Here is a 10063-nt window from a genome sequence, read left to right on the forward strand (position 1 = left end):
CATAATATAATAGAGACAGTAGATCTAGCTGGTCTGTCATAATATAATAGAGACAGTAGATCTAGCTGGTCTGTCATAATATAATAGAGACAGTAGATCTAGCTGGTCTGTCATATTATAATAGAGACAGTAGATCTAGCTGGTCTGTCATAATATAATAGAGACAGTAGATCTAGCTGGTCTGTCATAATATAATAGAGACATTAGATCTAGCTGGTCTGTCATAATATAATAGAGACAGTAGATCTAGCTGGTTTGTCATATTACAGAGACAGTAGATCTAGCTGGTCTGTCATATTATAATAGAGACAGTAGGTCTAGCTGGTCTGTCATATTATAATAGAGACAGTAGATCTAGCTGGTCTGTCATAATATAATAGAGCCAGTAGGTCTAGCTGGTCTGTCATAATATAATAGAGAAAGTAGATCTAGCTGGTCTGTCATAATATAATAGAGACAGTAGATCTAGCTGGTCTGTCATACTATAATTGTGACAGTAGGTCTAGCTGGTCTGTCATATTATAATAGAGACAGTAGATCTAGCTGGTCTGTCATAATATAATAGAGACAGTAGATCTAGCTGGTCTGTCATATTATAATAGAGACAGTAGATCTAGCTGGTCTGTCATAATATAATAGAGACAGTAGATCTAGCTGGTCTGTCATAATATAATAGAGAAATTAGATCTAGCTGGTCTGTCATAATATAATAGAGACAGTAGCTCTAGCTGGTCTGTCAACAAATAACAGTGACAGTAGATCTAGCTGGTCTGTCATCACATAATAGAGACAGGAGATCTAGCTGGTTTGTCATATTACAGAGACAGTAGGTCTACCTGGTCTGTCATATAATAATAGAGAGAGTAGGTCTACCTGGTCTGTCATAATATAATAGAGACAGTAGATCTAGCTGGTCTGTCATATTACAGAGACAGTAGATCTAGCTGGTCTGTCATATTATAATAGAGACAGTAGATCTAGCTGATCTGTCATAATATAATAGAGACGGTAGATCTAGCTGGTCTGTCATAATATAATAGAGACATTAGATCTAGCTGGTCTGTCATAATATAATAGAGACAGTTGATCTTGCTGGTTTGTCATATTACAGAGACAGTAGATCTAGCTGGTCTGTCATAATATAATAGAGACAGTAGCTCTAGCTGGTCTGTCAACAAATAACAGTGACAGTAGATCTAGCTGGTCTGTCATCACATAATAGAGACAGGAGATCTAGCTGGTCTGTCATAATATAATACAGACAGTAGATCTAGCTGGTCTGTCATAATATAATAGAGACAGTAGATCTAGCTGGTCTGTCATAATATAATAGAGACAGTAGATCTAGCTGGTCTGTCATAATATAATAGAGACAGTAGATCTAGCTGGTCTGTCATAATATAATAGAGACAGTAGATCTACCTGGTCTGTCATATTATTATCGAGACAGTAGATCTAGCTGGTCTGTCATAATATATTAGAGACAGTAGATCTAGCTGGTCTGTCATAATATAATAGAGACAGTAGATCTAGCTGGTCTGTCATAATATAATAGAGACAGTAGATCTAGCTGATCTGTCATATTATAATAGAGACAGTAGATCTAGCTGGTCTGTCATATTATAATAGAGACAGTAGATCTAGCTGGTCTGTCATAATATAATAGAGACAGTAGATCTAGCTGGTCTGTCATAATATAATAGAGACATTAGATCTAGCTGGTCTGTCATAATATAATAGAGACAGTAGATCTAGCTGGTCTGTCATATTATAATAGAGACAGTAGATCTAGCTGGTTTGTCATATTACAGAGACAGTAGATCTAGCTGGTCTGTCATAATATAATAGAGACAGTAGATCTAGCTGGTCTGTCATAATATAATACAGATAGTAGATCTAGCTGGTCTGTCATAATATAATAGAGACAGTAGATCTAGCTGGTCTGTCATAATATAATAGAGACAGTAGATCTAGCTGGTCTGTCATAATATAATAGAGACAGTAGAGCAAACTGGTCTGTCATAATATAATAGAGACAGTAGATCTAGCTGGTCTGTCATAATATAATAGAGACAGTAGATCTAGCTGGTCTGTCATAATATAATAATAGAGACAGTAGATCTAGCTGGTCTGTCATAATATAATGAGACAGTAGATCTAGCTGGTCTGTCATATTATAATAGAGACAGTAGATCTAGCTGGTCTGTCATATTATAATAGAGACAGTAGATCTAGCTGGTCTGTCATACTATAATAGACACAGTAGATCTAGCTGGTCTGTCATAATATAATAGAGACAGTAGATCTAGCTGGTCTGTCATAATATAATAGAGACAGTAGATCTAGCTGGTCTGTCATAATATAATTGTGACAGTAGATCTAGCTGGTCTGTCATAATATAATAGAGACAGTAGATCTAGCTGGTCTGTCATATTATAATAGAGACAGTAGATCTAGCTGGTCTGTCATAATATAATAGAGACAGTAGATCTAGCTGGTCTGTCATAATATAATAGAGACAGTAGATCTAGCTGGTCTGTCATAATATAATAGAGACAGTAGATCTAGCTGGTCTGTCATAATATAATAGAGACAGTAGATCTAGCTGGTCTGTCATAAATAATAGAGAGCTGGTCTGTCAGTAGAGATCTAGCTGGTCTGTCATCACATAATAGAGACAGGAGATCTAGCTGGTCTGTCATATTACAGAGACAGTAGGTCTACCTGGTCTGTCATATTATAATAGAGAGAGTAGGTCTACCTGGTCTGTCATAATATAATAGAGACAGTAGATCTAGCTGGTCTGTCATAATATAATAGAGACAGTAGATCTAGCTGGTCTGTCATAATATAATAGAGACGGTAGATCTAGCTGGTCTGTCATATTATAATAGAGACAGTAGATCTAGCTGATCTGTCATAATATAATAGAGACGGTAGATCTAGCTGGTCTGTCATAATATAATAGAGACATTAGATCTAGCTGGTCTGTCATAATATAATAGAGACAGTTGATCTAGCTGGTTTGTCATATTACAGAGACAGTAGATCTAGCTGGTCTGTCATAATATAATAGAGACAGTAGCTCTAGCTGGTCTGTCAACAAATAACAGTGACAGTAGATCTAGCTGGTCTGTCATCACATAATAGAGACAGGAGATCTAGCTGGTCTGTCATAATATAATAGAGACAGGAGATCTAGCTGGTCTGTCATAATATAATAGAGACAGTAGATCTAGCTGGTCTGTCATAATATAATAGAGACAGTAGATCTAGCTGGTTTGTCACATTACAGAGACAATAGATCTACCTGGTCTGTCATAATATAATAGAGACAGTACATCTACCTGGTCTGTCATATTATAATAGAGAGAGTAGATCTAGCTGGTCTGTCATAATATAATAGAGACAGTAGTTCTAGCTGGTCTGTCATATTGTAATAGAGACAGTAGATCTAGCTGGTCTGTCAGATTATAATAGAGACAGTAGATCTAGCTGGTCTGTCATAATATAATAGAGACAGTAGATCTAGCTGGTTTGTCATATTACAGAGACAGTAGATCTAGCTGGTCTGTCATATTATAATCGAGACAGTAAATCTACCTGGTCTGTCATAATGAAATAGAGACAGTAGATCTAGCTGGTCTGTCATAATATAATAGAGACAGTAGATATAGCTGGTCTGTCATATTATAATAGAGATAGTAGATCTAGCTGGTCTTTCATAATATAATAGAGACAGTAGATCTAGCAGGTCTGTCATAATATAATAGAGACAGTAGATATAGCTGGTCTGTCATATTATAATAGAGATAGTAGATCTAGCTGGTCTTTCATAATATAATAGAGACAGTAGATCTAGCAGGTCTGTCATAATATAATAGAGACAGTAGATCTAGCTGGTCTGTCATAATATAATAGAGACAGTAGATCTAGCTGGTCTTTCATAATATAATAGAGACAGTAGATCTAGCAGGTCTGTCATAATATAATAGAGACAGTAGATCTAGCTGGTCTGTCATAAAGAGAGTAGATCTAGCTGGTCTGTCATAATGAAAGAGAGAGAGTAGATCTAGCTGGTCTGTCATAATATAATAGAGACAGTAGATCTAGCTGGTCTTTCATAATATAATAGAGACAGTAGATCTAGCAGGTCTGTCATAATATAATAGAGACAGTAGATCTAGCTGGTCTGTCATAAAGAGAGTAGATCTAGCTGGTCTTTCATAATATAATAGAGACAGTAGATCTAGCAGGTCTGTCATAATATAATAGAGACAGTAGGTCTAGCTGGTCTGTCATATTATAATAGAGACAGTAGATCTAGCTGGTCTGTCATAATATAATAGAGACAGTAGATCTAGCTGGTCTGTCATAATATAATAGAGACATTAGATCTAGCTGGTCTGTCATAATATAATAGAGACAGTAGATCTAGCTGGTTTGTCATATTACAGAGACAGTAGATCTAGCTGGTCTGTCATATTATAATCGAGACAGTAAATCTACCTGGTCTGTCATAATGAAATAGAGACAGTAGATCTAGCTGGTCTGTCATAATATAATAGAGACAGTAGATATAGCTGGTCTGTCATATTATAATAGAGATAGTAGATCTAGCTGGTCTTTCATAATATAATAGAGACAGTAGATCTAGCAGGTCTGTCATAATATAATAGAGACAGTAGATCTAGCTGGTCTGTCATAATATAATAGAGACAGTAGATCTAGCTGGTCTTTCATAATATAATAGAGACAGTAGATCTAGCTGGTTTGTCAATTACAAAGACTGTAGATCTAGCTGGTCTGTCATAATATAATAGAGACAGGAGATCTAGCTGGTCTGTCATAATATAATAGAGACAGGAGATCTAGCAGGTCTGTCATAATATAATAGAGACAGTAGATCTAGCTGGTCTGTCATAATATAATAGAGACAGGAGATCTAGCTGGTCTGTCATAATATAATAGAGACAGTAGATCTAGCTGGTCTGTCATAAAGAGAGTAGATCTAGCTGGTCTGTCATAATATAATAGAGACAGTAGATCTAGCTGGTCTTTCATAATATAATAGAGACAGTAGATCTAGCAGGTCTGTCATAATATAATAGAGACAGTAGGTCTAGCTGGTCTGTCATAATGAAAGAGAGAGAGTAGATCTAGCTGGTCTGTCATAATATAATAGAGACAGTAGATCTAGCTGGTCTGTCATAATATAATAGAGACAGTAGATCTAGCTGGTTTGTCAATTACAAAGACTGTAGATCTAGCTGGTCTGTCATAATATAATAGAGACAGGAGATCTAGCTGGTCTGTCATAATATAATAGAGACAGGAGATCTAGCAGGTCTGTCATAATATAATAGAGACAGTAGATCTAGCTGGTCTGTCATAATATAATAGAGACAGGAGATCTAGCTGGTCTGTCATAATATAATAGACACAGTAGATCTAGCTGGTCTGTCATACTATAATTGTGACAGTAGGTCTAGCTGGTCTGTCATAATATAATAGAGACAGGAGATCTAGCTGGTCTGTCATATTATAATAGAGACAGTAGATCTAGCTGGTCTGTCATAATATAATAGAGACAGTAGATCTAGCTGGTCTGTCATAATACAGAGACCAGCTAGAGACCAGCTAGATATTACAAGACATCTGACTAGAGAACAGTCAGAGGGTGGTCAAGACATCTGACTAGAGAACAGCCAGAGGTCAAGACATCTGACTAGAGAACAGTCAGAGGGTGGTCAAGACATCTGACTAGAGAACAGCCAGAGGGTGGTCAAGACATCTGACTAGAGAACAGCCAGAGGTCAAGTCATCTGTCTGGATAACAGCCAGATGGTGGTCAAGACATCTTGCTTTCAAATCTGCTTTTGAATACTGACAAATCGACTTTGTGTGTTCAGACAGCAGTCATTTGCTGACATGTCTATATGCTAGTTGTCATGGTAATGACAGCTGTGTGTTCAGTGGTGTAGGCTGATTGGTGGTGGTGCTCATGCTTCCTATCAATCAGAAGCTAAGGTGACAATGGTTGCCATGATTTTTTAAAATTAAAAACAATGGTTGCCATGGAAGTTTCCCAGTCGCTCTTAATGTTCAAAATGATAGTGTAAGAACATTTTTAAAGCTTCAAAACAAGTCATTTTAGGAAAGCCACAGGAGTCAACTAGTTAACTTGGTAGCTGCTTGTTTGTAATTAGCGTGCTAGTTAGCTACCACATGTTCTTGTCAAACTGTCAACAGAGTAGTTACTGTAGCAAGCAACAAGATATGCCAAATAACAGTCTAAAAAAAATGCTTTAGGGCAAAGAAATCAGATTCAACCATTCAGACACAAGTCACACTGCCTGAAATCAGATTTGTATCTGACTTCAAACCACCTACGAAAGGGGGTTTGGAATGTGGCTTGAAATATCAGCCTCCATGTGCTTTTCAGATTCAGAATCGGAAATGCAAAAAAAAAGAAAAAAAGGAGAGTCATTTGAGTCACTTCAAACTGCCAATGTGAACAAGTCTTTAGAGGACAATGGAAGTTGACTTCAAAACCCTGATGTGGGCTAGATGCCTACCCTGACAGTTGTAGGTTAATACGACTTTATGGAAAACTACACCGACTAATAGGTGGCACTCTTTTTTCAGGCAGCATTTTCTGAGGTTCATTAGGAGAACATCATTGATTGGAGTTCACCTGTGGCAGATTTCCCCTCAGCCTCAAACTGTAACTAGGGTACTGTGCTCTACAACCAAGATGCATGAACAGAGGAGCAAATATACATAAGTTAACAAAAATGTTTATTAACTCTTTCTCATATTCAGACCTATAATGCTTTATATGTCCTTTTTGATGCCTTATAATCAGTGGTGAAAAGTAAATAAGTGCAAGTACTTTAAAGTACTACTCCAGCCATTTTTTTTTTAGCTATCTGTACTTTACTTTACTATTTCTATTTTTGACAACTTTGACTTTTACTTCACTACATTTCAAAAATAAAATAATTAACTTTTTACTCCCAAGCATTTTCCAGGATGCAACAGGTCAGCACCTCATGAGTAAATGTCACTTGTATATGGAGTGGATTTAGGAAGAAATTAGGAGTAAGGAAGGTTGTACGCTTAGATAGTTATTAACCTGTTTTATTCCAGGCTGAGTGGGACACTCTGAATAGCAGCATCTACTCTGGAAATAAAGAAACATTTATAAAACCGCTATAAACATTTTGCAGGTTTCTTTTTACTTGTTGTTAATGTCACCAGAGCAGACAACCGAGTAACAGCTTTTTGATAATAACAATAAAAAACTTTTTTTTTAATTTGCAAAAATGACAATCTATTGTTTACAAGCTCTTTTGAATGTTTTATTTTTGTTTGTACCTCTCTTACAAATGTATTTTTTTTTTATCAATACATTTTAATCCTCTATTGTTTGATATTTTTGGTGTGTCTAATTTTCAATTACATTCTATTGGTTTGAATTGTGTTGAGTTGTGAAACTTTCAGTGTGACACTGGGACATGTCACATGACTTCAGTCTGCTGGTTTATTTACCTAATATTCTGCAAACTAACTATGCTGGTTGGGACGATATTGCGCGCAGCTATTGGCTAATGAAGGTGTCAATCATTATGAATGCCCAGCCTTAACGGTAGCACGTTCACTCCTGCTGTAAACTCGGGAACTGCCTGAGAATCTCTACAAGTACGTTTACTTCTGATTATATCTAATAAACTAGGTTGTCTGTATTAATGACAACCTATATCTGTATCAGCTGTTGGCTGCCAGAGCTTGTAGCCTCGGAACAGCAGGTACATCCTCCTGTCTGCGACTGCACTCTCAATATCTCTGTTTATTTAGGAACGTAGCCCGACGACACGGACTGAAATGTTGTCCAAAAATACCAAACAACGATAGAGCTTTAATACGCTTGTGATTTTGTGCCAAAATATTAGTCAAATGTACCAAGCCATTACGTCAGTGGGAAGCACACTGCTGTGTGATGTCATTATTGGGAGACGAGGATCACTGAATACTTTTGTTGTCGCCGTTTTGTTCTGTCTGTCTGCCGATCGATATGATGATGATGATGATGAGTACAATCGATTTGGAAGTATTTGTTTAATTACAGGGCCCATGAATAGAGAAAACAACAGTAGTAGTGACAGGATGGGGATGCTGGGATCTGGATAATGTTTAGGATTATCTACAGAGGTTGTTATTGCAGTCTACATTATAAACTGTGGCAATGCTCTTTGTGTGATTCTTTGCAGCCGATTGCAGGCTCCTTGACCCCCCCCATCCTTGCTACTGATCTCAGCACCACCATCATGTGTAACAAGACATCAGTAGGAGAGAACCAACTCCAGAGGATTATCAGAGATCTACACGGTATCTATTTTACAGTTCGCCACATGTGTCTGTGTGGATCCATCCATATCAGTGGAGGCTGCTGAGAACGGCTCACTCCAATGGAATGGAGTCAATGGAATGGAGTCAATGGAATGGTATTAAACGGGGCGGCAGGGTAGCCTAGTGGTTAGAGCGTTGGACTAGTAACCAGAATGTTGCAAGTTCAAATCCCTGAGCCGACATGGTACAAATCTGTCAAATCAAAGGCCGTCATTGAAAATAAGAATATGTTCTTAACTGACTTGCCTGGTTAAATAAAAGGTAAAATAAAAAATAAAAAAAACAATTAAAACACATGGTTGATTCCATTCCGTTGACTCCATTCCAGCCATTATTATGAGCTGTCCTCCCCTCCACAACCTCCACGGATACATAAGTAGCTGACAAAATAGGGCACAAGTAGTCACTGGATGGTTTGATGAACAAGAAAATGTTGTAGACCATATGCCATGGCCGTCTGTCACCAGAAACATCCAATGTAATAATAATGGGAGATTCTGGAGTGGCGCCTGACAGTGTTTTCTACCACCAACAAAACACCAAAGAATGATGTCACATCCCTCCAATAGAGTTCCAGACACTTTGTAGAATCTATTCCAAGGTGCATTGAAGCTGTTCTGGATTTTGACACCTTTAATTAACTAGGCAAGTCAGTTAAGAACAAATTGTTATTTACAATGACATCCTACGACGCTGGGACAATTGTGTGCCGCCCTATGAGTCACACGCTTGATGTAGCGATTGCGTGCTAGGAATATGGGACCAAATACTAATCTTTTGACTATTTTATTTCTAAGAAACTTTTAGGGGTGTCAATAGTTTTGACCCCTAACCTGATTTTGTGTGCATCCGTGTTGGTGTGTGGTGCATCAAGGTTGAAGTGATGAAGCTATAGCTTGTGTACATGCGTGTTGTGTATCTGAACCTGTAGAAGCAGTGACTGAGCTGAGTATGGAACACAGAGAGACGGGTGAACCAATCACAGACGACAGCCCCAACCTGCATAAACTGTCCTACAAACTAGAATACCTGCTACAGGTAATACACAGAAACTCACTCTCTCTCTCTCTCTCATAAACTGCTAGGATACTGGAAAGCTAAATGATCCTAGATAGGACCTTAAGGTTTTCCTGGGAAAACTCCAGGGCCTGTGAATCTGAGCTGTTGTTGTGTGTTTACATCAGTTTGACCAGAAGGAGAAGGCAGATTTCCTAGGCAGCAGGAAGGAGTACTGGGATTACTTCAGAGAGTGTCTTGCCAAGACCAGAGGAGTTAATGACGGCCTGCGGTTTGTCAAGGCTATACCAGAGGTAATCCTCACTCATACACAAACCGATGAAGGCATTTGTCCTACAAAATGGCTGCTGTCACCGCAATAACAATTCAAATAGCAATTTGTATTTTTTTAAATACATAATATTTTTTTGCTGTTCAAAGGTTTTTTATTGTACATTTTCTGACTGTATATGCTGCCATAAAAATAGTCAATAATGGCATGTGTGGACTGGCGGCCATTGCAAGTGTAAACATAGGAGCAAAGCAGTAACTGACGTTACAAAATAGACATCCCATTGCATGAGCCACACCAGTTAACATCATGTGAATGAACATTCTTCATTACCATGGAAATGGTTGCATCACAATAGCAGAC

The 10063-nt window shown here is 37.7% G+C and overlaps 1 protein-coding gene across 1 annotated transcript in view; it reads left to right on the forward strand.

The window, feature by feature from the left end:
- Positions 1 to 7959: 7959 nt before the first annotated feature.
- Positions 7960 to 10063, forward strand: part of LOC112238074 (FYVE and coiled-coil domain-containing protein 1) — a 35587-nt gene continuing 33483 nt past the window's right edge. Inside the window, 3 exon segments of the mRNA XM_042307876.1 lie at positions 7960 to 8391; positions 9344 to 9450; positions 9597 to 9722. Of these exon segments, the coding sequence (XP_042163810.1) occupies positions 8331 to 8391; positions 9344 to 9450; positions 9597 to 9722 (294 nt within the window). The 5' untranslated portion in view covers positions 7960 to 8330.

The sequence above is a fragment of the Oncorhynchus tshawytscha genome, linkage group LG28, assembly GCF_018296145.1.
Source record: "Oncorhynchus tshawytscha isolate Ot180627B linkage group LG28, Otsh_v2.0, whole genome shotgun sequence".
Classification (NCBI taxonomy): Eukaryota; Metazoa; Chordata; class Actinopteri; order Salmoniformes; family Salmonidae; genus Oncorhynchus; species Oncorhynchus tshawytscha.